This window comes from Homalodisca vitripennis, chromosome 8, assembly GCF_021130785.1.
Source record: "Homalodisca vitripennis isolate AUS2020 chromosome 8, UT_GWSS_2.1, whole genome shotgun sequence".
Lineage (NCBI taxonomy): Eukaryota > Metazoa > Arthropoda > Insecta > Hemiptera > Cicadellidae > Homalodisca > Homalodisca vitripennis.
Genome location: NC_060214.1, coordinates 29,597,852 through 29,625,750, shown reverse-complemented (window position 1 = coordinate 29,625,750; position 27,899 = coordinate 29,597,852). Strand labels below are relative to the sequence as shown.

The following is a 27,899-nucleotide window of genomic DNA, read 5'->3' as shown; positions in this document are numbered from 1 at the left end:
TTATATTATTCCACTTTCGCGTGTAGTTGAATTACTAACTATATATCTTCCACAAGCTAAATCTAAATTCGAAGACTTCGAACCAATATTTTTGCAATTTAATATATTGCGTTATTATTAATTTCGATTGGTTTAGATAATTTATGAGTTGTAGAAATCTAAAAAAATCAATTCTTTAAACAATCTCTGCAACAATACATTTGGTGAGTATTAAGGAATTTATTTCAGAGGTCTAAACGTGCGTTTTAATGAGCACAATATAACAAATTAACTGAACTCACTAAACTGAAATTCCATTCAAAATTTCATGGAGAATCTAAAAAAATAGAGCGAGCCAATCACAAACCTGCATGTGAATCACTCTTTTAATTTTTCTCATAGATAGAGTCCAAAATCTTTGGACACAAACATCCTGAATTGAATGTGTCCAATAACGTAAACATAATCTGGCGCGGCAGAAATCAGAAATCACCCGAGACAACTGCAGCTGTTAGGTACACACCAGAAGCCGGTACATATGGTAAGACAAAGTTAGACACCACTGAAATAACTGAAGACCGGGCTTGGTAGTGGGGAATGCAGGTGGTCGAGCGGGCAGAACTCAGCCATCACTCGCGGCCCGAGGCGACTGCAGCTGTTAAGTACAGACCAGAAGCCGGTACAGATGGTAAGAAAGAGTTAGAGACCACTGAAGAGTCTGTGGATCGAGCTTGGTAGTGGGGAATGCAGGTGGTCGAGCGGGCAGAACTCAGCCATCACTCGCGGCCCGGGGCGACTGCAGCTGTTAAGTATAGACCAGAAACCGGTACAGATGGTAAGAAAGAGTTAGAGACCACTGAAGAGTCTGTGGACCGAGCTTGGTAGTGGGGAATACAGGTGGTCGAGCGGGCAGAACTCAGCCATCACTCGCGGCCCGGGGCGACTGCAGCTGTTAAGTATAGACCAGAAACCGGTACAGATGGTAAGAAAGAGTTAGAGACCACTGAAGAGTCTGTGGACCGAGCTTGGTAGTGGGGAATACAGGTGGTCGAGCGGGCAGAACTCAGCCATCACTCGCGGCCCGGGGCGACTGCAGCTGTTAAGTATAGACCAGAAACCGGTACAGATGGTAAGAAAGAGTTAGAGACCACTGAAGAGTCTGTGGACCGAGCTTGGTAATAGGGAATGTATGTGGTCGAGCGGGCAGAACTCAGCCATCACCCGCGGCCCGGGGCCACTGCAGCTGTTAAGTACAGACCAGAAGCCGGTACAGATGGTAAGAAAGAGTTAGAGACCACTGAATAGACTGAAGACCGAGCTTGGTAGTGGGGAATGTATGTGGTCGAGCGGGCAGAACTCAGCCATCACTCGCGGCCCGGGGCGACTGCAGCTGTTAAGTACAGACCAGAAGCTCGTACAGATGGTAAGATAGGTGAAAGTGCTAGGCGCCGGCTTTGGCTACGGACCACAGAGCTGCACCCACCCACCCTCCTAGTCATTCTGCCACTTTAGGTTTTGATGATTGCTATCGAATCAAGATAGGTTCAACATTTTCTCGCCAGCGATCCAGATTGCAGAGGGCCGCCAGAGGCACTTCCCACTTTTTAAAATGTCAAGGCAGCATTGCTGAAGGAATGTCTTCATTCATTATCGTTCCTATGAATCTCTCAAAGAGATAATACTTCAGTTTTGTCCACAAGGTATTTACCAACCGACTTATGACAACCGACTTTCATTGGGTGACTCGAAATAACTGTTTACCAAACAAGTTATGTGACGACGTGTATTACGACACGAGTACGGTTGCAAGGCAAAGTGGAGCCTAGTTGTTCTATGTATAGAGAGAAATTTTACACAATTATCTAGGTACAATATTCTGTCTATTTCCATTTTCGACCGGTTTATCCACCAACAAAATTGTATTAAAACGTCATTATTAATATTCTCCTTCTCGGGCGAGATTTGGTATATAAAATTTCGTATGCATTTCAAAATATCCACCAAACTCGAAAAGATACAAATTCTTATTTACTATGTAAAACCGGATTTAAACATTTATACTCAATTATACACTATTCTAAAGCATGAGTAAGTGCACTAAAACATTACTTTTAAAATGCTTCCGACAATTTCAGAGCCGTGTAAAAGGTAGTTGTTTCACGGAGTGAATCTTTTAATTTGACCGAGAAGCAAGGACCATGGTGACCGTAAACCTGTTTAACAACCTGTCGACCTCGCTAATAAGCAAGCATCCATGCTGATCGTAATTTAGGAGTTTAAAGTTTGTTACAGTTTAAACTAATTTTAACTAGTCATAAACAGAGATGATACGTATTACGTAAAAGGACTTCCATTTCGGTAACCACTGGTTACATTAACCGCATTGATGGATGTGAATCATAGAAAACGCTTGCTCTATCTAAATCCATCCCAGGGACCTCCACGACGATGCATAGCAACTCTGTATAGAGCTAGCAACCAAAAAAAGGATCCCAACACAGAAAACCGGTTTTCACCTAACTCGACCGATTCGGTTTTAGTTATAGTTCATGTACGGGGCGTGGAAACTCGAGTAAGCACAGACGAAGAGCGGGACTACGCGCGGATCGTATGACCCAGCAGCGGCGCGGCCCGTGAGAGAAGACCAAAGAGAGATCTGCGACCACAAATTACAGACGTCAACCGGTCGAGCTGTCCGCTGTTACGAAACGTTACCCGACCGACCGGACCGCTCTTCTCGCTTCCTAGATCGGCGAGATGGGTGCGAATAAACGCCTGGGAACTGTGATCTGCTGACCTCTGGGCGGGAAGGGGGGGATCGCTAACCAACAAGAGAGACTACAGCGTGTGACCTTTACTTGCAGACTAGACGAGTGAAGACCTAATTCGTGGAACACAGCGTTCGGCAATTCCGTTAGATCGATCAAACCGTCCAAGATGCGGGGCAGTTCTTAAGGAAGGTAATGGGGATTGGAATGATAAACTCAGGCACATTTGGGGAATCGTAAGTGGATGGTGATAAAATGAAGATGGCAACAAGATCAGGCCGAAATCCCATGAATGATTGGATCCACCAAGATGAAGAGAATGCCTACACAACTCAAACATAGAAACCAGATTCCGTCAATAGCCGCAAAATATACATCAAAGCCAGGTTTGTTTACTCATTTGGGGTCTTTTTCGTTTAAGGGCCAGCAAGACCCCTCATGGGTCTTTTTCGTTTAAGAGCCAGCACCTTACAAACATACTATATCTGACTGACAGTGCATTTAATCGTTTTTTTGGTGTTATTAGTTCGTAGGGCAGTAGTCCAGGTAATACTTCTAGTATAAACTCGTATTATAGAACAAGAAGTTTTGCTCTTAATTACTTCCATTTTCTCATGAGTGAGTTATAATTAGTTTTTCTTGCTCAATAAAGCGTGGTGAGTTGATCTGGGCTTGGACTTTGCAAGCTCGAGTTAACTGTTTTTCTAAAAGAGCAAGCAGCGCAAAGCGCTGAGCAGCGGGAAAGCATCGCGTGATCTGTTTTGAATAGGCAAGCTAGGGTCTTTTGTGCTGGCCCTTAAACGAAAAAGACCCCTCATTTGTCACGGTTCATCTCTGACATAAACTTATTTTACCTCGCGATGAAATTGTTATGTCTCCACATAACGTAGCTGTGGTGGAAAGGGATGGTTAATCTGATGTTGACTTCAACTGCATTTCATCTTCAGCTTAGTACCTGAAAATCTGACGCTGTCTCAGACTTCACTCCTGGAACCTGGAATCAACGTCCATCTGAAGAGATCCAAAAAAAGGCGGCGGCGGCGAGGAAGTTGAAAACGAACTCTGTATCGTTTCGACGTTAGAAACACCTAAACTGTTTTGACAGCATCAGATTTAAGATGGTGTACTTCGTGGGTGGGGAAATGTAGCTAAACTCAATATTCGTATTATTACGTCTAATTTGTGTATATTAAGTAAAATTTGAAAAAAAAACTATCTATTTCAACCTCCGCTAAAACTAGCATGGCTGATTATCTTCTTCCTCATTGGCCATTTCTGTATCAATTTAATAAAATCAAGCTACATACTTATACAATGGAAATCGGAGTTTAACGACTCGGACTGTTAACCGAACATGTTAAAACAACTTTCCACTTTGCACTAAACAGACCTGTCTAGACGATACGTAGCCCTACCTCTCTGTACGGTACTTTAGCAGTCACTCAAGCCACCTCCCTACATCACACATATCCACTAATTATCACTTTCACTCACCGCAACACACTAATGAGCCTACAACACCCAGCCCAGTCTCTACAGTGTACACTGTACACCGCAGACTGTGGTCAACATCTAGTTACGTCATTTAAATACTGCAACTCACATTAGCCAACTGTTACTACTGGTAACTGGTAAGCGAACTGCAACTACTGGTAACTGATAGGCAAACTGTAACTAGTGGTAAATGATAAGGCACTGCAACTACTGGTAACTGATAAACGACTGCAACTACTAATACGTGATTTTGAATTATACCATCTCAAAGTGCACAAATAATATATTTAACAAAGTAAACTATTTAAAGTATTGGAACATTTTAAATGCGAGCTAAATGTGTATGTTAGCAAAATGTTTGTAATTTTTAAACTATATTGAGGATCTTGACTAATATTTAAGTTATATATATATAGGGTGTCCCATGAAGAAACGGAGAAACTGTCAGACATAGGTCCAGAAACGCTTAGTTAGCTAGCTATACTGGATGAAAGATTTCGCCCAGATTTCAGTGCCACCGTTAAAAGGGAGCCCTATTAAATTATTTTGGACGTTACCCAGGACGTAAAATTTAAAGTATATTATGCAAATTGAACTGAAGAATTGAATAAAATTGGTACCAGACCTCTAGCTGCAGTAATTTTTAAGATATCTGAAGAAATACGCAAAATTCGGTGTCCAAAAACAAGTTTCATTTAGGTTTCAAATAGATTAACTTTGTTAAATGTGTAACAAACACGTAAAATTATTTAACAAAACTTGTAAAGAATTAATTTTTTAAGATAATGATGTAAAGTAAGCCAATAAAAATTATAAGTAACCTTTAAGAAAATCAATTTTTAATTAAATAAATAAAGTACGAAGAATAGACAAAAATGTGTTTCTTGTTTCACTGAACGATGGCAAATGTCCGGAAAAATCCTGTGTTATATCTTTTGTAACATATAACGATGGCAAATTCAAACCTTCCATCGTCAATAACAAATTGTAAACAAAGAGGTTATATTAAATTTATTATTTTATTGTTAACATGCCTACTGTAACTAGTAGTCAATTATAAAAATTAAATGTGTATTTTACACCAGTTGGCAGTGTAAGAATCAACACAAGTCGGGACACAACAGTTGCAGAAATGTACCCTTGAGCAGGCCGGTACCATATTGATTGCAGCAGCTCGCCCTGCTTCTATTACAGTTCCTCTTGTCCCACATGTGGGACCTCGCCACTTTCCTTATTTCTAAATGTACACACGACTACTGAGAAAACAACACTTTCGTCGGGTGAACCTTCCTTACTTTCTCGTGTTAGGGGAATAACAGGATCAGGAGTTTACAAAACTCAATGTCAATACATTAATTTAGAATAAGTAAATCGTTAAAAAATCAATATGTAAACAGTCGGGTAATATTTAGTTTACAGTGTTGGGATGAAACATTATATATAGTGTAGAGAATGCATAGAACAAAATTAAAAAAATGTAAATTTGTTTTATTGTGACATGTTGTTATATGTTTATAGTTTTGCATTTTCAGAAATATTATTAAATAAAAGAATCTTATACAATGTTTTTATGTGGAGCATGATCTATTATCTTAGAATTCATTCTAAATAATACATTTTTTAAAACCTAATGAAAGGTTTAATAAAACAGGAGGGAAATCATTTGCCAAATAGTTCATATAAATATGAGATTGCAAATTTCCAGAACATTCATATTTACTCTTGGTAAGATACCATAAGATCAACAAAATGCCATTTGGATACATATTTTATATGTATTAGGTGAACTAAAGCTATTGTTCTAGTGAAATAAATGAGCATAGGGTATTCTTCCAGTAAAAGGTCAAGCAATGTACCTGATTGCTTTTGGTTATGTGATGGAATATCCCTTTCCCACAACCCATCATATCTAGCTACACCAGACAAGAAAGCTCAGTGCTTTAAGCAGAGCATATCTGACACCTTCAACAGGACGGTGAATTGTGTCAAAGCATTCTTGAAGACAGTTAAGAAACTTGAGGTGAATCCTCATAGCCACAATCCACCCTCAACTACCTTCAGCAGATCGAGAACTCCTAAAGACCGGTCATCAGCCATCTTTACTTTGGATGCCAATATTTTCCTCACCATCTTACAAATAATACCCTTAGAAATATCTACTTCTGCACCCCAACCTATCATGAATTATTACTCAAGGAAGTTCGGAATATTTGCAAAACACATTGCCATGCACAACACTGTTTTGTATATCAAAGGTAGGCTGTGCAAAATGTACATGTGGCACATTGCATTCCTAAGTAGTCAAAGCAATTACACAAACTCTGATTTAAAGAATCGGCTAAAATACCAATTTAATTCATGTAATCGTGCTTAGACTCAAATTTAAATGGTTTTTATTTGAATACATTCCAACAATTTATTAAATTCTGTGCTAATGTTTTAGTTTTTCAAGAGCTCACCTTTGAATACTCTTTCTTAAAACATCATATGTTATAATTTCCAAGGTGTCCCCCGTCTAATGTTTTTGAATCATTTAGCAAAATAGATTTACAAATTCAATCTGTAATTTAAACTAATATTTTTCATTAGCTCCTAACAGATCATCATCGCCTTCTCTTGAAAGTGCTACAAGTCTGCAAATCAATGGAAAACTCCTCGATATTAAATGAATACTAAATTAGGATGGAAGACAAAGTATCACTGAAAAGTATCAATTAAAAAAAATTGAAATGTAGAACACTGAAAAACAGTTACAAGACCTTACAAGAAATTCGAGGAATCTAAAGGCCGAATCTTAACACGAGGGCCTAAGGCCTGTTTGGTAATCCAGGATGGTATACTCAAAAAATATGTCGTGAAGAGGCTTGAAACCTAAATTAAAAAACTTTAATAACAGAATTAGTATAAGGGAAAGGGACAAATTAGACGGTGCCTAACCAATTATTTTAAATGTGTACAAAAACTACCAAGTAGGGTTTACTCATACAATAGTGAACATTAAAATACCATTTGTGAAATTTCATATTGCTGGTCTGTAAAAAACCATTTTCTCTATAGGCAAACGAGCGACCAATCGAAATATTAAGGAGAAACCAAGAGAGTTGATGCACAGATCTTCAGTTGAGGTAAAGCGATGCCCAAACATGACAAGAGCCAGATAACCGAGGACAAGTCTTGACCAAATCAGGCGAACAGAGTTGATCAGAATCGGTGAAACGGGCAGCAGACCGTATACGGCAACAGCAGTCACAGGGTCCAAGTCGGCCGCTGAACTTGGCCCTTGACCTCTGCCCTTGTGACAATACTGCAACTGCACCTCGGTGCCCCTGGCTCCATATCTCATCTGCATGGAGAGTGGGAGGCGCCGCTTTCTTCTCATTCAATACCAGTTGATACTCATCTTGATAATCTTGACCGAAATGGGATTTCAATCTTTAATTTCCCATCCAATCTCTAATTATCTGGACTCAGATTAGCCAATCCTTTCCCATAACCATCAGAGTTTGATCAAGTTTGGTTCTCATTGGAAAATGTAAATGAAAATATACCTCTCTATCTACATCCCTCCACCCGTTTCTCTCATTACATTAAGATTTGAATCGTATTTATAAATGGGAATTTCACAATTCAAAATTGATTTAACTTCTTTTGGCTGATGTTGTTAACACTATAAATAACTCAATTCACAATGCGTCTAGGAGGAAAAAACACGGAAAATAATATTAAGTAAGAAATGTGCCCCTTTACTTGAAATACCTCGAATAAATCAAATCTTTTTAGTGTTTTAATTTCTATGTTTATACAATAGAGGTGTATCGGAGAATATTTCCTCTGGTTATCAAGCAAACATTTCACTATCTCTAAAATCATTCAAAATAGCCTTAAACAGCAAAATACTTGACTTAGGTAAAAACAGCTCCATGAGCAATCAACAGAATTATCTTCAAACAAGATGTTCCAACTATAACTCTATAACTCCAACATGGACACGTGAGTTCCCAACAGTGATTGACCCCCCCCCCCCCCAGTTCACGTGATAACCCCGACTTACTTGCGTCATCTCTTGATCGTTTAAAAGTCCGAAATTATCACCATCTCAGTTTTAAAAATACGCAAGTAATTTGTAGCGGCCATTCATTAAAACGAATCCGACGATTTCACAAGACCGATTTGTTGATTCTATTTCCACTTATCGACTTCTGATAAACTCTGAATCGACCCTGAATTGTACATCGTCACTAACAACAACGAGGGCATTGAATTGCAGTTGACCTCTCGTTCGCCAACGTTGCAGCCAATCTCGGCAACATCGGTTGTGTGGAACAAGCTCACAATTGGTCCGAGAGATAAACAACTCCGTTTCAATCATCTCCTCCGAGACTTGCCCCAGTAATAGAGGGTTGTCACCACTTTCGCCGACCCCTGTGCCGCAATAATTACACCTCTACAACGCCTCCTCTATATATAGTACACTGGTTTCACCCGCTTTCACGTCTGGTTATGGCTTTTATTTGCATCCACCACCACAGTAGAGAAGAGGAACCAGTTCTCGCAGATGATTAGCCCACTAAGTGGTCTGCCAGCGGAGACTGATGCGTCCACCGGCTCCAATTGCTCTTACCCGCCAAATAACCTCTATCAGCGGCTGATTCACTTCCGCACAATTATCCCTCAACCGGCGTTATACAACTGGTTTCAGTTCATGAATATATTACCTCAGCAGAGCAACGTTTATTCATTTTTCCACAAATACGTATATACTTAAAACAATTCATGTGCTAAAGTAATTTTAAACGTTTACCACGGATTAATCTAATTTTAATAATTTACATTCTAAAATATTATGTTCAGAGTAATCAGATTTATTTGAATCTTTAACAAAAAAAAACCCCAACCTATCTGTGTTATAATCACTATTAATTAACCCCTTACATACCGCATACCGCTATACGGAGTAACTTTTTATTTGCTTTTTTAACTTTAAACAAACAAAATCTAAATAATTCTTGAAACCGTTGTTATAATTTATTATGATTATTTTTGTCTCAATGCTTAAAATAAATTGCACACTAATATACATCATTATAATTTAAAATAAATTAAGTAAATAATTTTATCTCCTCACAAAATGCCAAGATAAGCAATTAGAGTGAGGGTTTAAAATGTGGATTTTGGCCTATACCCTCTACGCACTACACCAAAACCTATTTCATTTCAAATTACACAATTAAAATTATTAACTTTTTTAACAATTTTTAATTTATAAATATTTTATATACATTTTTAAACCTTTTTAAAGCACATTTTTTATCTGTTTTGTTGGTTACTTTCTAACTAAATTGTACTATACTTTTCCTAAATTATGTCAATGTTCTTTTACATAAATAAAAATCTGTATCCATACATCAAAATACAATAAGCTCAAAATATTATGTTATGTTTTTTATGGTTTTCCTGGACATTTTTTCAAAACTCCTTGTTTCCTACGAAAGTACGAATTCCGACGAACCTTCATAACGGTTTTTGAGCACGAGAAATAATTAAATTTCCACACTTCCATCGCCATCACTGTCTATTAGCAAAGCAACAACAGAATCACGCAGTTAATAGCAATCTCTAATAGCAATCTCGCAAGTAAACAACACACCTAACCTCGCATTTAGCAGGAAACGTTCCAAAAAGAGTTGGTAATTCAGTGCTGCCAGTAACAAAACGAAATAAAATGTATTACTGTATCTTCTTAGTAAAGGAACCAGTAAATACCTCAACGACGATATCTGTGGGATATTTTTAGAACTAGAACGGTCCATAACAATAATTAGTAGCTAAATATAGACTACGTAAACAGAGCGTGGCTTGGCATTGAGTCCGGGATCGATCTCGATCGGTACGTAACCAGCTGGATGTTTAGCATTCAGTCCGGGTCGATCGGTACGTAACCAGCTGATAGTTCGGCACTCAGTCCGGGTCAATCGGTACATAACCAGCTGGTAGTTCGGCATTCAGTCCAGAATCGATCGGTACATAACCAGCTGGTAGTTCGGCATTCAGTCCGGGATCGATCGATACATAACCAGCTGGTAGTTCGGCATTCAGTCCGGGTCGATCGGTACATAACCAGCTGGTAGTTCAGCATTCAGTCCGGGTCGATCGGTACATAACCAGCTGGTAGTTCGGCATTCAGTCCGGGTCGATCGGTACATAACCAGCTGGTAGTTCGGCATTCAGTCCGGGATCGATCGGTACATAACCAGCTGGTAGTTCAGCATTCAGTCCGGGATCGATCGGTACATAACCAGCTGGTAGTTCAGCATTCAGTCCGGGTCGATCGGTACATAACCAGCTGGTAGTTCAGCATTCAGTCCCGGATCGATCGGTAAATTTAACCAGCGCGTTGCTTGATATTCAGTCTGTGATCGATCTGTACGTAACCAGCGCTTATGTATGTATGTAATTGTTATTAAAATCAATCATTACACACCAAATAAAAAATGACAGGCCCTAAATCGTATGGTATGGCCCCAATTGATCATTGGGAACAGAATCACTCTGTTGAGCAACCAGATTGAAGGTTAGAGCCACAAAACATTGAAATCCATTGCTGTTGGTAAAAACAATGATGTACGGTGACAACCATGGACAGCTTGGCATGTGGGAGTGGTTTGGTGGGCAAAAACATTGCACAGCTGTTACTTGCTACGGAATAGAGGAGAGACCACATGCACAACACTTACCACATAGCCTGCACTGACACTGGCTTGAAGATATGGTGCCTTCCACATACAGTCACACTGAACCCTCTGCAACACAGACACGGTTTCACAACACTTTCGAAAAAAGTGTCAGACGGGTTTTTACATTTCTAGTTCATTTATTGCATCATGTTGGTTTACAATGTTACGCATAACTCAGTAAACACATGATTTACTAATTCAATAAATCTAAATTGTTAAAATTCGAATGTTACATTAAACAAATAAAATACATTTTGTGTAACAACCTAAATAACAGTAACAGTTAAAGATTAATATTTGGTATTTAAGAATTCGTCTTAAATGAAAACTTTAGGGAAATTTTAAACTTTTAAAAGAATCAATATGTTGTATTTCAAAACGTAGGGTATTAAATAACAATGTCATAAGAGAATATTGAATTCCCTAGACATACAGGTTTTTAACCTTTAAACAAAATGACAAATTCAAATTAGAGTCGGGAAGATAATTGTCTTTTTAAGCGATTCAGACTACTAATCCAGCAGGGTTCACTTCTGGCTGGTTTTTACCTTCCAGTTCAACCCACACTGAACACAGCAAAAACCGATGTGTCACTTAAATCTGGGGAACCTTATGGATGTCCAGGATCGGCACATCACTAACCGCAAATGTCGAGATTCTGGGATGCAAGGAAAATTCGATAGCTCTAGGCTACTGCGGGACTGTCGGAGTTGGTGGAGTTTCTACCTTAAGAGTCAAAGGTTCTGGCCAGCCTAGACATAAGGGTGTGCCACACCCCAACCTTATACATCCAGAATATCCTGTCACTCTGGAAGCAGCGCAAAGGTCCTTATAGGTTCAATTTATAAGATTTGTATTCTAAGAGAAAACAAACGATTCAGAATGAATATTTCCAGGGAGATTTCAAAATATAAACATTCAAAAGATATGTAAATTCAGATCTTGTTTCGTATATAGTTGATGTACCTAAGATATTGTGTTATTAGGTTAATTTTGGAACCAATAGTGCTAACTAAGTTTTAACCAAACCTTACAACAAACTCTTGAATAAAAAAGCTTATCTACTAACGAATATAAATTAAAATTAAATCATGTATCTAAATCCTATTACATTATTTAATACGGTATAAAATAGTTTATTGGTCTTATTTTGATCATTTTTATCAGTTCTGAAGGTACATTTGATAAAGGGTGGGGGGAAGAAGACCAAACAATCTGTAACGGGTATAGGCCTAGCCTGTAACCTAAATCAACTTTTACAATTAACAATTAATTCGAGAATAATATAATACAATAAACAATATTTTTCTATTAATAATAAATCTAAATGAATAGGAATCCAAACCGACAATTTAATTGCTTAGTTAAAGTTATCATTCTCATATTTGAGAATAATCAAATTTCAATTTATTATGAAGGTTAGTTGTGCATGGTGACATAGTCCGTCACTGACAGTTTTGTAACCTCAAACATAAATCTCGAATAGTAAAGCGGTCATATTTAATAAAACTCGATAGTTCCTCATCAACATCAAAGAACAAAGCTAAACACGGCAAAACGCGTGCCACGATTGGCTAACGTAACGATTACTCTCATTGGAGGGTAGCGACCCCGCGGGAACGCAAACTCGTTCTCTGCGCACCGAATTCGAGTGGGTTGTTAGCCAGAAGTAAAAGCGGATCATTTTTCGACCAGAAAAACGGAAAATTTCCGTTTTGAAGGGTATCACTTTTCCCTCTCTGCGCTACTGACTCGGAGTTTGGAAAAGAGAGAGGCTTCTTCCTCGACCTCTTGATGATGTAGTACGTTGTGAAACAGTTTTCAAAATTTTTCAATTATTAATCAGTCTTTTTTCAATGTGATCCAAATTTAAATTTTTCAATTATCTGTGAGGACCGCCTTGTCGCCATCATGGGATTTGGTGAATATGTTTAAGAGTATTTAAACCTTTTCGATTAACATTTTTAACTAATCAGACTCTAAATTTTAACTGCTAGGGAGTAGGGGTATTTTCTAATTAATTATTTCAAGCTAATTGGATTTTGTGTTGTAGGATGTTATTTTAAGCATAGCCATAATTTCATTTCATCAAAATCATGTTTCATTAGTATTAGTTTTTATTCAATAAATCTAAAATTTGTTTCTATCAAAATTTTATTTTCATTTTACCACACATAGCTGCCCTACGCCACACCCATTGTAAAACGACCCTGTAAAGACAAAGAGTCTAAAGCTAATATATTTTTCACAAAACCTATCTTGTTACTATTTATTATAATGTAACGTATCCGTTACAAATTAAAATTCAAGGGAAGAACATTTTTTTTAATTTCCAGGAGTGGAAAATATGTATGAAGACGGTCTTAAGCTAAAAAACAGGTGTTCATTAATCATGCATTTCAAAATTATTGGCACAAAAATATATGTAAAGAAACAAACAGCCTGCCTAAACCAAATACTAATAACGGTCTGTATTAAAAAAAGTAGGATCCCTGTTGCAAATTCACATACATTTTCCCACTCTTCTTCACTAGACTAATTTGCCCAAATCTACCCGAATCTCCATTCTAAAATTTAAATGTAGTTTTGCATTTTCATTGCTTTTCAAAGCTAAATACATGTATAACCATTTCAAAGTGGTTTTATTAATGATGTAAAAAGAACATCTGTGAACAACTTTTAATCAAGAACTCAACAGTTTACCAAGAATTAAACATCACCATGCAATTCTTAGTGGTATCTTGTTTAGTCTTCTATTTTCTCTGTGACAAAACAACTCGCACAACAAACTTTATTGAACCAGTGCTAGGTAATAAAATTTGTAGTTGAATGAAGAGTATTCTGTAGCTATTTTTTTTTTTTTTTTTTTTTTTTTTTTTTTTTTTTTTTTTTTTTTTCTTTTCCTTTGGGATGTTGGGGTGGATTCATAGATCCTCACACGTCAACCTGAGCTTATTGTGTGCCCCTTTGATGTTAAGAGGGGTAAGCCTATCTTCGTGCCCTTAATTAGGCTAAGAAGCTTTTCCCCGATACTAGCATCTGGTTCGTCGCCTGGTTGTTTATCACCGAAAAGAGCCCTTCTCCTTGCTCCCAGTCTCTCACAGTCCAGTATTATGTGTTTTGCAGTCTCTTCAGACTTATTGCAGAGTCTACACTCCGAGTCCTCATTTCGTAAACCTAGAGTGTTTAGGTGTTTCCTGAAGTGGCCGTGTCCAGTGATCAAGGCAATCACTTGCTTAACCCGATCCCTGCCCAGCCCCATCAGCCATCTGGTGAATCCGGAGCTAGAATCGGCAAGCAGTCTTTTGCCGAGTGCTTGTCCTTGGTGACTCTGCCACCGCAAGCGGTGTGTCTTCCTGGACCATTTGTTTATACTTTGGTAAGCGGCTGACTTGCTTATACTAACGACAGTTGGAACCTCTCCAGCTCTACCAGGATTGGTTACTACTAGCAAACTGTATGAGAGGATTGGTTTCTTCGCTTGGTTTAATAGTTTCGGTCTATAAAATTGGTACTAGAAAGGCTGGTTTGCTAATGTGCACTATTTGATCGTAAGCTGAGATGCAATCGGGTGATTTTGAATGATGTAATGCAATCGGGTTATTTTGGATGATGCAATCCTCCATAATCTAACACCAAACATATCACTATGGACATGGTGTGCACATGGAGGGGGGGGGGTGCCACAGGTGCACAGGCACCTGCTAATAAATTGTTTTTTTTTTTTTTTTTTTTTTTTTTTTTTGTTATGTGACTGTGGAGCGACAATTATACAACTACTGAAGTCCAAAAATTATGTTATTCAGCTCGCTGGTGCGGGATTGTTTACGTATAATTTATATTGTTATTTTAGTAATGCGTTGTTCCTCCCTGTCCAATTTCCAACTGCTTCTCCTCGCCACCACTTGAATGGTGTATAGCCCACTGCCAAATAGTTCTGTGGTTTTTAACAGTTCTATGTTTAAAAACAATTGTCAAAAAGCTTCAAAATTCATAATTTTATTAAAAATTTCAAACATTTTCCGTGGTTGGACCCGAATCCTTCCTTTTGTTGAAATACCCCCCCTCCCAAACTCCCGGTATGTCAGGCACCTCGAAATCATGAACCCTTCCTACACCTATGACCATGCAATATGTTCAAGTCTTTGCTGTTGGGGCAGAAATCATGTACCCCCGAATTTGAGTGATGTTTAAGACTAAACAAATTGGTCTATCAAAAATCAAACCATAACACTGTTTCCTCGTTTAATTTCACGCTAGTTTATGTAAGTTTCAAATTTTTACCTCAAGTGTTAATAGTTTATATCGCTGTTGGAATGGAAAAACTACAAACGTTTACTTGTATTTACCGTACGTCATGTTAAATTTATATTCCTTTGACATGGGATAGGTCGCACCCACTACAGTTAGCCGCAATTTTTGGAATTCTGTAGTACATATTATTATTATAATTAACAATATTAGCAGCTTGGGCAACCGTATTATCTCTTTTCATACACTTCTTCACAATAGGGCCTTGACGTCACTGTTACTCTTTTTTCAAAATAATTCAAGTGTTGCTGCTTCCTGCACTGAATTTGGCAATATTCCATAATATATACATTAAAGTTATTATTACAATCACTCACTTATAATGAATTGAAGTTACAATTTTGCACGTCTTACTTTGATTACACAAATTTGCTTTTGAATCACCTACAAATTTTGTATTTGCAAGATTTAAAAAGTGCGTGCGGCAATTTTATAACCCGCGACCTTCCATGTAGTAAAGCGGCAAATTGTAGAGTAATTTTAATACATTTTTATCAACACACTATTATTTGAAAATACTTTAAAGTATCATATTCAATGACACAGTTACACAAAGTAATCACAGGATCGTTTTTATAAGATTTCCTCCTGAAGTAAAATTTTTAAAAAATAATAAAAAAGTAAGCGTGAGCAAACTGCCTTCACGTGACGTCTCGCGTCCAGGCAGGAGGTGCGACCTATCGTGTGTTAACACCCGTCATCTGACTGGATTCCATTTTAATACAATGTTAACAGCATTGCTTACTTCATTGTTAACACATTTCAGATTCTTGACTTTGTGAGGTCGTAAAACCTAACCTAAGTAAATTACAATTCGTTGCATCTTCATAATTTACAGTTACATCAATTAATCACTTCTACACACGTTAATAAATCTAATGTTTATAAAATGGTTTGTATTTGTACTGCTTTAATGAAATTATACAGCGGCTGGTCTGAGTGTCGCGATACACAATTTTTGTGCCAACATCGCATCAAGCTGATGGGACTCACCCGTCGCCGTCGAGTGTGATGGTGGTGTCGGCGAGCACCTTGAGGACCAGGCCCACGGTGGTGCGCTCGTTGCAGTCGATACCCAGCAGGCAGCTCTCCTCCGTGTCGTGGTTGCGACCCATGCACGAGACCACCACCAGGTACCGGGTCCGCTGAACGTGCACGCTCTCCAACTTGACGGCCTGTAGGGAAACAGAACAGAAACATCAACATTTCGTTCCATTACTCTATTGAAACCTTTCTCTAAAATAAAAAAAAAAAACCATCAACAGTTCGACCCATTGTTCTACTGAATTTTTGTTTCTAAAATAAAAAACAAAATCAAAGGTACTGCAATTACAATTCTATCCCTGATTACATAGCTGGAACTGATTTTTCTGCTTTATATTACCTCACAACTGTTGCTTTGGTTTCTGGAAATATATCTTGATGGTTAACGATCCAATGCAAAGCGGATAACCTTCCCGGTTCCAGGACTGATTTTGTAAAAATAATTCCGCCCGAATGCGATCACAACGACTGACAGAAATTGTTAAAAAAAGTTGCTGCACAAACTACAGCGGTATTGTACGGATTGTTAACAATAGCTTAGTACATAGAATATATGAAATCCTTATTGTAAAATTTATTTCATATTATACCAAAATATGAATGAACCACGTATAAGTAATTTTAATAACTAAGTATACCGTAACATACTCGGTGTATTACCCCCCCCCCCCAAAAATTACAATCCGACGAAAGCCAAACAGACAGCGCAGCACTGTTGTTACTGTAAATTGCATAAACAATAAAGTAGAAAGTCTACGCGAGATGAGAGATAAGAGGACAATGCTCTGACAACACGAGCAATCAGCGGCGAACGACTGACCGAACTGAATGGCTTCCAGGCAGTCTCTTTCTTTTTCTTTGTTTGGCAAATTACCGGCCAACTAACTGGTGGAAGAAGTCTCGGAGCAGATAACGGTCGGTGATAACAGCTGACCTATTTTGTGAAACAATCCTGGACCGAGCGACCACCTGCGTTACAACGGGGGGGAAGTGCAGATAAACAAACGTGTCGATAACGACAAGAAAGTCCATTTCGTTTTTACCGGTGTCGGCTGTGGTTGTGTGAGAATGAGCGAAGTGAACTGGTCATTTGTTATGTTTCCGGTGTCGGTTTCCGCGGCAGAGTGCTGATCAGCAGCTCTTCGTCTACCGGAAGTGTCATCTTCAACATATCATACTACACATATTAATATGGTGATCACTGAATCTGAGTAACTCGTGCAATTATTCAGTAATAAACGTGCACGCTTTCCAAACTTGACGGCCTGTACGGAAACAGAACAGAAACATCAACATTTCGACCCATTACTCTATTGAAACCTTTTTCTAAAATAAAAAAATAAATACCAACATTTCAACCCATTACTCTACTGAAACCTTTTTGTAAAATTAAAAACAAAGCAAAAGAAAATTAACATGGTGAACACTGAATCTGAATAACTCGTGCAACTATGCATAATATACACTTCCACTCATAGTTAGAAAGAAAGACGTGCAATTATTTAAATTTTGAGTTACAAAAAAAATTATTTTCTCTATAAATTATTCGTTACACACGCTTAAAATCACGTTTTTTTTTTTTTTAGGAAAGTAGAGGTGGAGAATGTAATCTAATCTACAAAATCCTCTTCCCCTACCTTCACTAACAGATTTTGGGTCAAACCACTGTGAAGCGGTCTTTGGTCTGGTATTGAACGATCGTTAAGTTCAACGAACTTACGTGTACATTTTGCTAACGGGCGTGTAGAGGTGACTGTTGTTTTTGACTGATGTGAGCATTCTTGAACAGCCGTATGTATACTTAAAATATATTTTTTACTTTAAATCCTGTATGTTCTTCAATATGTTTAATTACTTGATGTGTTACACTAGCAGAAGACTTTCAGCGGAAAATTGCTAAAGTTGCGTGTACACTGAGTACAGAACGACACGTTTATAACTGCATTGTTGACAGAAATATACAGGTATATTCTTGATTCAGGAAAATTATTTTCATATAAAATCCCATACATGTTAAAGAAAACTACCTAAAAGAGAAACTTGTTCATGTTTTGGAAGATTAACATAATCATTATCGTATGTACAGCAGTTTATACAACATGTGAGAAAATTACCGCAGGGAGTGTACTCGTGCATAAACAGCGGGGCGTGTGATAACGTGTGATCATCCATTCAATAATATACTATAACGTTTACTACACCAATAAGTATTATAATTGTTTTAGCATCTACAAACTTTGACTACGCTTAGGACAAGAAACGCTGTGAATGTTTCAACGACCAAAGCTCTGGACAATCAAGATGTAAAATCACTTGGTAACAAATTATACTTCCACGAGATCTCAAAAACAGCGTCAATCCTGCAAACATTCCTGTGGGTTCCTGGCAAAGGGGTTTCTTGGAAATAGAATTGCTCGAAATGCTGCCTTGAATGTGCCAAAATAAAAAATGTTACTATTATTAATCTAAGGTTATATTTAACAATGGGTGTATTTTTTTATCATTGGAGTCAGATTTACAGACTCGTTCAAGACATTTGGAACTGACCTACGAAACTGAAGGTCATACTTGGGTCGTGGGATCATAGTCAGTAAAGATATGCAAATATTCAAGGAACCAAAATTGAGAATGATTTTAGTATTTACATTATTATTTGATGTATTAAAAAATAGATTGTTTCTGCACTGTAGCGTTTTCAACTTTACGTCAACAGTTGCAAGCTGGAAAAGAGAATTACCACTCCGGTAACGCAGTGGCATTTGCCAACCGGATAAAGATAGGAAATGACAATGCAAACAGATTTTGGGATTTTGGGGTCCGAGTCTAAAAAGCTTGGTGCAACCTCCATTTGCAATGTTGGAACTCCTGTAGTGTGGACGATTCATTATTTATGTAGGTACGACAGGCAGATGTCACCTGTTCTATAGCATAGTGACCTGAGTGGTCACAAGATCGATGCCAGAGAGGGTCAACAAGGCGAGCGAAGGAAGGTCGGGGGGAAGGGGGAGCGTAGCGTGTTGTGTACAGACATGACCTGACATGCTCACAAAGGCAGGTTAGAAGAACCTCTCAGAACTCTCCTCACAATGCGATGTTGTTATTCGACAAAGAAGAATGTTGCAAATGTTTTTGTGTTAATTTAGTTTTAGCCTGTCCCAAAGGTTCGAGGATTCTTTCAGTTTATTGACAGACAGCAAAAGCTGACACTTACAAGTCAGTCGAATGTTATTGTTAATGAAAAATACGAGGACGCCAATTCTGTAATATTCAGGTATATCGGTAAAGGTATGTCTTATATTGTTAACTAATTGTGTTGTTCCGCTCAGTTATGCTCATTACATTTGCACCAATCGTGCCAACCAAATTTGCAACTCCTGATTACACACATAACGCAATCGAGTCAACCAAATTTGCAACTCCCTGCTACACACATAACAGCTGTTACTAACCAAACTTAAGCAAATATTAAGTATTAGTTATACTGTATCTAACTTTACAAATTTAAAGACTGTAGACTTCGATGATATATGTTTTCTTGATCGCGAAATTCAACTATTGAACAAAAAAGAACTACGAACGAAGCTAATAATAATGTCTAAACTTTTTGACAGATTTTTTGTGTGTTCTTTATGGTGGCAAGAAGGCAAACTGAACATTGAAGTTAGACCAACAGGTGTAACACCTACGAAATTGCGTGCGAAGCCGCGGGTAACCGCTAGTAATTGTGATAATCGTGTACATTTAGTTCCTTTAGAATGTAAAGAACTGTATTTCTTTCCAGATACATCTGTTAAACCCTTTAAACAGTTATAAACACATTCAATGTATTACGTACGGTTTGATTTACGAGGACGAAAACACAATGTATAACTAGTTCTCTTCACATAACGTAACTATTATACGAGGGGTTTATTCAATTAGAATTTTGATCTTAGTTCCAGTTCACCATCCTTTTATTGCAGCGTCTGGTATCTGACGCTGTCTTAGATTTGACTTTTGGAATCTGGAGTCATGTTCTTCTGGCGACGAAGAAGCTTAAAACGAACCTTTACATTTAAACTTCAGAGACACCTATAAATAGATGAATTGGCATTTTCATTGTCTCATTAGGTGCAAAAGTATGAGACAGCGTTAGATACCAGACGCTGCAATAAAAAGGAAAGTGAACTGGAGCTAAATTCAACATATAGGTTTGTCCCAAATATTTAATAATGTTGGTAAAACAAAAATCCACTGCAAAAAACTAAAATAAATGTTTCAGTTATAAAAAATATATATTGTGGAGGTCATTATAAAATTTTGATTTTACAAAAACATTAGGTACTCATGTTATTATTATTATATTTGCCTCACAATTAATATATAGGTAATAGAAAAAAACAAACGCAGCCAGGATAAATTTATCCAGAATGGGAGTGAACCCCAATTCCAGATTTATTGCTTGGCTCGGAACAATGGATCTAAAACGACAGTTTAAAGAAACGTAAATGGAGTGCCGCCATCAATTCACATTGACCTTTCGAAACAGTCAGTTTATTTTGTGGCCACAGTACAGAAATAAGAACAAAAACAGAATCGCAAAAAGAAAGGTGAAAGCTGTTAAACAGTCGTGAATGTCACCACTGGGAAATATTGTCGGTTTTATTGGAGGTAACCCGTGCAGCAGTGCACCTGCAGTAAATCCGTTGCAGTAAAACAGCTAAACACCGCTGTACGCAGTAAAGCGGTGCAGTGTTTTATCTGTACCGCGCGCGCGGTTAAAGCTTTAACAGTCGTACTTTGTCCCGATAACAAAAAGAACCGCGTGGTCTGCCGAGATAAGACGTTACAGAGTGTCGAGTTTATTATCGTCGTTATTCACGAACGATGTTTAACTTTGAGAACGCCAACGACCGATAACGATTTACAATTACACATAGACAAAGTAAAGACTCACGGGTCAATTAACCGTCACGGGTCAATTCAATTGTTAATCGGCTTTAAAAAATTAAAAATAACAAATTTATTACAATTAATAATGATATTGAGAGTCTAGAAAGAAACAAACATTGGCTAAAAGGAAACTTGATCGGATCATTATGAAGAGCAGGAGGACCCAGAGAACCCATCATATGGTTCAGGAATGTACTAAGGCAGGATTTTACTTTTATAATTTCATATATTTTACAGAAAGTTCGATTTCCGAAAGTTTTGTTTTGTTACAGTCAATGTACTTTTTACAGTCAAGAACCACTTAAGATATCAAGGTGTTGTTTTGTTTGTTTTGTTAATAATTTTATGCTTAACATTTTAAGCAGAGGAAATTCCAAAATAAAGAAAAATAAAATGTAAGTAGTAAATTTTATTTCAAATTTTAACCTAAAAAGTACCTTTTTTAAAATTTTGATTTTTTTTATTTGTTGTATGAAAAAAAAACTGTCTGCTCATATTAAAGATCAAGACCCAAACTTTAAAATAAAACACAAACCAGCATGTTATCTTTTATACTTTGTAAAAAAAGGTACATCAAACTTGTTAAATTTAACATGAGCGACATAGGGCCATCCGACTCCCCTTAACAAATTAAAAATAACAAATTTATTATAAATAATAATGATGTTGAGAGTCTTCGATCATCGTCACCGACTATTTTTGGATCCCTTCAGACGAACATGACTCCCTCCAGATTTCAGATGCTTCACGTAAGAGGAAGGTGAACTGGAGCTAAATTCAACGTTCACATCGAATTAGCCCTTCCCACTATAACTGCTTTATGTGTAGAAGACTCGGTTGCTCCACAATGCTTTAGGATCGTGTCATTCAACATCGTAGTGCGCTCAAATCTCCACCTTAGGAGACAATAAAAATACCTCTTCACCTTCATTTCACTATTTTTTTGTAGTCTTTAGTGACTCTGATATCGAAAAGATACGGGGGGAGGGAGGGGGTTCGTTTTGAGCATCTTCGTTCTTCGTCACAGACTATTTTTAGATCCCTTTAGACGAATTTGACTCCAGATTTCAGGAGTTAAGTCTGCAACAGCATCAGATTTCCGATGCTTCGCGTAACAGGAATGTGAACTAAAGCTAAATTCAACTTCACAATAACAATAATAAGTTTTATTGCGTATAAACACAGACATGTTATGTCAGACAGCCAATCACGTTGCCTCCCAAACGTGAGTCATAAGCTCGTCTATACTGTATGTAGAACGCTTTTGATATCCACGCGGTTTTAGACGAGTTTTAAATTCCTTGAGCACCGTAGCGTTTTAAATTGAATTTGGGCAGTTGGTTGACAAACCAAACACCTGCCTGAGAAGGCAAACGTTCATAAGCTACCGTTCTGTGCCTCTGAGTTCGGTAGTTACGAAACGATATATTGGTATCGATACCTATTATCTGACAATCGAATAAACAAACCGAATAGTCGCATCGGATCGGCACGTAAGTAATGGGAGTCCCGATCAATCGATTTCAGATTGTAAACTCTGGTACTCAATCGAGGTACATACAGTCGACCGTAGAGTGTGAGTCGGTTGCCGCCCACATCTGATCAGCAAGGCCGTGCACTCTTCATGTTCCGACATGCTAGAAACACATAAAACACTCGTACTTACACTACGCCAACGTCAAGTTCATTCTCGTGTGAAGTGTGTAATAATACAGTCCCTGGTGTACTGGTGGTACGTCAAGGCTACTAGGCCATGAGGAACTAGTTTACATACTTGCACTATAGACTAGTTTATATAAAATATACATGCTACTGTAATACTACTATCGCTTGCATTTTAACGCATTTCCTCCAACACGCACTTTTAATAACTAAATTACACAAGAATCTATGTATTATATTCCATGGCATTTCGATGCACAATTAAATATTCAATTTACGTTTTCAACACCTAAAACAGTTACTAATTTAACTGTCACCGACATAATCAAAGACGACAGTCAGTCAGGAAGAGAAAACAAAAATGACAAAATTTCGGCCCGAAATATTATTTGGGAATCTCGTCGGAAAAGGGCTAGATTTCATTTTCTGTTATGAAGCCAAAACCTTCTATGATATTTTAGAATTTGTTTATTTCTTAGAAAAGCGTTCAAGATTTGAGGGATAGATAACGTAATCTATTCCGGAAAAGTGTACAACATACCTTTACCTACCGCAACTTGCCTTTACATAATGTGTATAATTTATGTCTTAATGTACGTAACACTCGAGTATACTACATTTTATTTTTTTAATATCCATTAAAAATATAAAACCACTTTTGGATAAGAGTTTTTGGTACTTTGAAAATTGAATATATGCAGTATAAAAATTACCCTATTGTATTAGCCAATATATTCCTTCACAAAGCTTAAATACATACTACACAATATCGTAAAAAAACTCATTCATAACCGGGCCATAAAGAAATGTTTAGAAAATTACCTAATTTTAGGTCCATTAAATAAACACCGTAGTCAACATCAATATTGCATTTTACCTGATATTAATTTTTTCCCGGTTGTACGTGAAAAAAGCTCGACTGAAGGTTGGGACACACATAACCGCACCGTGCCCGACACGTGAGTCGGCCGATTGTCGGTGCGGGCTCGGCTCGGTTACCGTGAGGCCACACATGTCCGTATGCAGTCCGAGCGCAACAATCTCACTGTTTGTACTAGAGCATATTTCTTTTGAATTCAAAGTGACAGATACTTAAAAAATATTTGGAAGCTTAAGTATTGCTTGAGAAAATTGTTAATTTCATTGTTGTTATGTTTATTAATAGCTGTGGTGAATGATACATTGCAATGCTACAGTAAAGCTTTGTACAATCAGCTAGTGTGTAAAATGTGTTAAATAATATCATTATCTTGGTTATATGTTTAATGTATAATGTATAATTCTTGTTCATTGTGTTTCATTGCAGTGAATTTCGGTCAAATACACTATAAACAGTGTATTTGGTGTTTTTTGTATTAAACCCAAGAGCTATAGTGTGATGCCAGAGAGTTTGCCATGTTGCAAGCCCTTTTATAATAATTTGTAAAACATAGTAAATATTTGTAAAATATATACTGGAGAATATACAAAAAACAAATTTTACAAAATTATTTCTTTTTATAGCTCCGAGGACAAATAATTTATTGCCAGAATTAGTCAAAAATAGTAGAAACATAAATATATTTTCTAAAAAAATTAGAGTATGGTTGATTGGTCAAAATGATATTGAGTATATGTTTTAAGAGAATAAATTAGTGTATGATTAGTCTTGTCTGCTAAGTTATAATAATATTTAAAGTTAGAACATTATAAAATAATTATTTATAATATAATATTTAATGCTACATGTGTAAAGCCTAATATTTGAAATTGTAAATCATGCATAAATCCTTTTTGTTTAATACAGCACAATAGTTATACTAAATTCAAACCTTGAAACGTATAGTACATTATTTACTACATAAGTTACAATAACTAATTTTTATCATTTCATTCTTGCTCGATTCCGCTATTTTTTATTTTTTACCCTTTTTGTATATAGTATCCCCAACACAGGAAACAGCCTCTTATGGGTACCTAAATTTCCCTTATTTTGTAAATCTATTGGCCTAATTATTAGGTTTAAGAAAAAGAAAGAAAATCTAAAAGGATGTAACCTACTTTTTATATTTTATTACTCTAAGTACATAAATTAGAAATAAAGTAAGTAGAAAACATTTTTTTTATTTGTTATTTACTGCTATTGTAAATACGTTATGTCATAGTCGTAATTTATTACTAAAGCACTGGCAATAATATTTATTTGTAATATTCAGTTTGTTATTATGGGGAAATAAATGATTTAGTATTATTATTATTTATTTTAACATGGGTTTTTCTTGTTTGAAAATCTTATTGTAAAAAAATATTTTTATTTTTACTTTATTGAAGTGAAAAGAATAATAAATAAAAATGTCATAGAGACATTCTAAATATGACTCTTACAAAATACCGGAATAAATTTATCAAGTAACTTCAAAACATCAAAGAAAAAATAGATTTTTGCTCAAATAATTACATGCTTGTTATTTTTTAATTAATTAAAAATCTTTATAGACTTTTTAATAGTTCGAATTTAGTTGTTTAAAATCACTTAATGTACAACATGGTTTTCAAATTTGTTGTAATAAGAAAATATGCACAATAAGAAAAATATGACTAGTTTACTCTAATGTAAGAAAATGTAATAATTTTATCAATAAATATGATTTTGTACGCGAACACAGGATGTAGAGTTAGTAGGCTATATACTAAATAATTCAATAAAATAGAACGTGTTAGACTACATAAATAGTTTTAAAAAGAGGAACGCAACAGTAAACAACATATGATGCCGCTCGTAGACCGCACCGTGCCCGTCAAAATTCAAACTAAAACATATCGGTGACGGTGCGGGCACGGTGCGGCCACGACGGTCTGGTGTCGGTGCGGACAAGTATGGACTTGCAGGTTGAAAACTGCGCTGCAATTCTTTCACCGTATGACGGCCAGCATACGGCCGACTGACGTGTCGGGCGCGGTGCGGTTATGTGTGTCCCAACCTTGAGGCGAAGTGAAAATATTGATAAAAGTTCAAAGTTAGATAACTGCTGAACTTGACTATCGTTAAACCAAGCATTAATTGAGTTTTTACAGATTCTACAACAACATGAAACAACACGTCAATCCTCAGGGACAGCGTTTGCATAGTGCAGCGGAGAAGTGAGGGCACGATATAGGAAACAGTGGCCTTTTATGCCCATAATATAAATTCCGCACACAACACAAGTATTGTATTTCACATAATATAAACTAAAATGTTTTTCCCGGTTGTACATAAAAAGTAAGGTGTACTATTGAAGTAAGGTGAAAATATTGATCAAAGTTAGATACAAATAACGTAGCTATGGTGGGATGGGTTGATTCAATTGAATTTTGAGTTCAGCTCCAGTTCGCCTTCCTTTTATTGCAGCGTCTGGTATCTGACGCTGTCTCAGACTTGACACCTGGAATCTGGAGTCATGTTCGCCTGAAGAAACCAGATGCTGCAATAACAGGGGAGGTGAACTGGAGCTAAACACAGAATACAAAAGTTAGATGATTGCTGAACTTGACTATGGTTAAGACAAGTAATCCTGTAGGACACGATACAGGAAGCAGTGGTCTAGGTGTATAATACGACCGTTATGTCCCCGACAAGTCGCGTGCGTGATCTGTCCATGACACACTGTGTGGAAGGTCACTCTTGTCTCTACTGGGGGACTATACCGTCTCGCAGTGCAGCAGCGGTGTAGCGTCGACAGATTTACTCACCATTGTAGGCAAATGAACGAACTGTAGCGGTGGCGCGGCGGCCTTCTCTGTTTCTTACGGCTCAATCCTGCCAACAGTCTGCAGTACACAGTTCAGTTCCTGGTCGCATTGAAACTTTATGCAAATCTTTACTCGCCAAGACGGGTTGTTATATCAATGCATGTTACTACTCCAGTATTTCAAGATACCTGAATTATCCAATGTTAAGATTACTCTGATCAAATCCTCTTTGACTTCAAATCACTTATCTCTTCCCCCAAGACGATTTGATATCTTCTTTCTACAGTACGGGACAACATTACAAACCTTGTTTTTTGGCAAGGAACTGTTGTTTAATACATTTTGGCCTGGGCTATAACATTTCTAAACTTTGTATGTGTATACAGGGTGTTCACAAAAGAGTGTCAAAATCTTCTGTACACGATGGTCATCATTTCAAACAATTGGCTTGTGCAAGCGTACCAAAGTCCTTTAAAGTGGCCTTGCTCGTTTATGCATTGACGAATTCGTTGAAGCAAAGTGGGATAAAATAAAAAATAGCGTTAAAATAGTTGGTGTCTAGTCAATGTTTTATAACTATATTGGTTTTTCTTTTTGTTATATTCCTTAAAAATTTATCAACAGACGCCATTTTATTAATATTAAATAACATAACACAATTTTTTTTTAATTTTCCTCTTCTCTATTCAAACCTATGTACCAAATTTGATAACTTTGTTTTGCTAGTTTCAGATGTATTAATTTGTTTTTCACATTCATTAAATTGTGGCGGCGCGGCGGTTACCAGCTAAACGAGACATTTTAAACCTATGTTTATATGACATTTTTCGTTTTAAATGATGAGTACTAACAGCCACATAAGTTTGTGACGCCCTTGTGTGAACACCCTATATGTGATTAGTTTCTTGCGATTAAAATAGTGTTAATATTATTAAAACTGAGACCTGCTTACACTATTATTAAATAACAAAACCAAGAAAACCTGTCTAAAATGGCTGATTTCCAAATATACATGCTTCTTTGAAAGTATGTATTACCACATAACCTGTACTGTTCCTGGTGATCTTATAATTTGAAGAATAATTACCGTTACTCCAAGCAATGTTTCGAGGATCATCACCATCTCGGTCATTTACACTGCTCTCAATCAACATTTGCCTTTTCCAAATGAACCTTCAACAGAATCCGAGAGTATGCATCACTACCATCAACTCTCTCCCTGACCCTATCTAGTCCGACAGATCTTTTGCAATTTTACGCCCCT

The 27,899-nt window shown here is 37.0% G+C and overlaps 1 protein-coding gene across 3 annotated transcripts in view; it reads right to left on the bottom strand.

The window, feature by feature from the left end:
* LOC124367465 (protein phosphatase Slingshot) overlaps positions 1-27,899 on the bottom strand; it is a 311,228-nt gene that overhangs the window by 40,743 nt on the left and 242,586 nt on the right. For all 3 annotated transcript variants that reach the window (XM_046824292.1, XM_046824291.1, XM_046824293.1), the window contains 2 exons: positions 16,280-16,461; positions 10,976-11,041 (listed from right to left, as the gene is read on the bottom strand). In XM_046824292.1, coding sequence (XP_046680248.1) covers positions 10,976-11,041; positions 16,280-16,461 — 248 coding nt within the window. The remainder of the gene's footprint in view (positions 1-10,975; positions 11,042-16,279; positions 16,462-27,899) is intronic.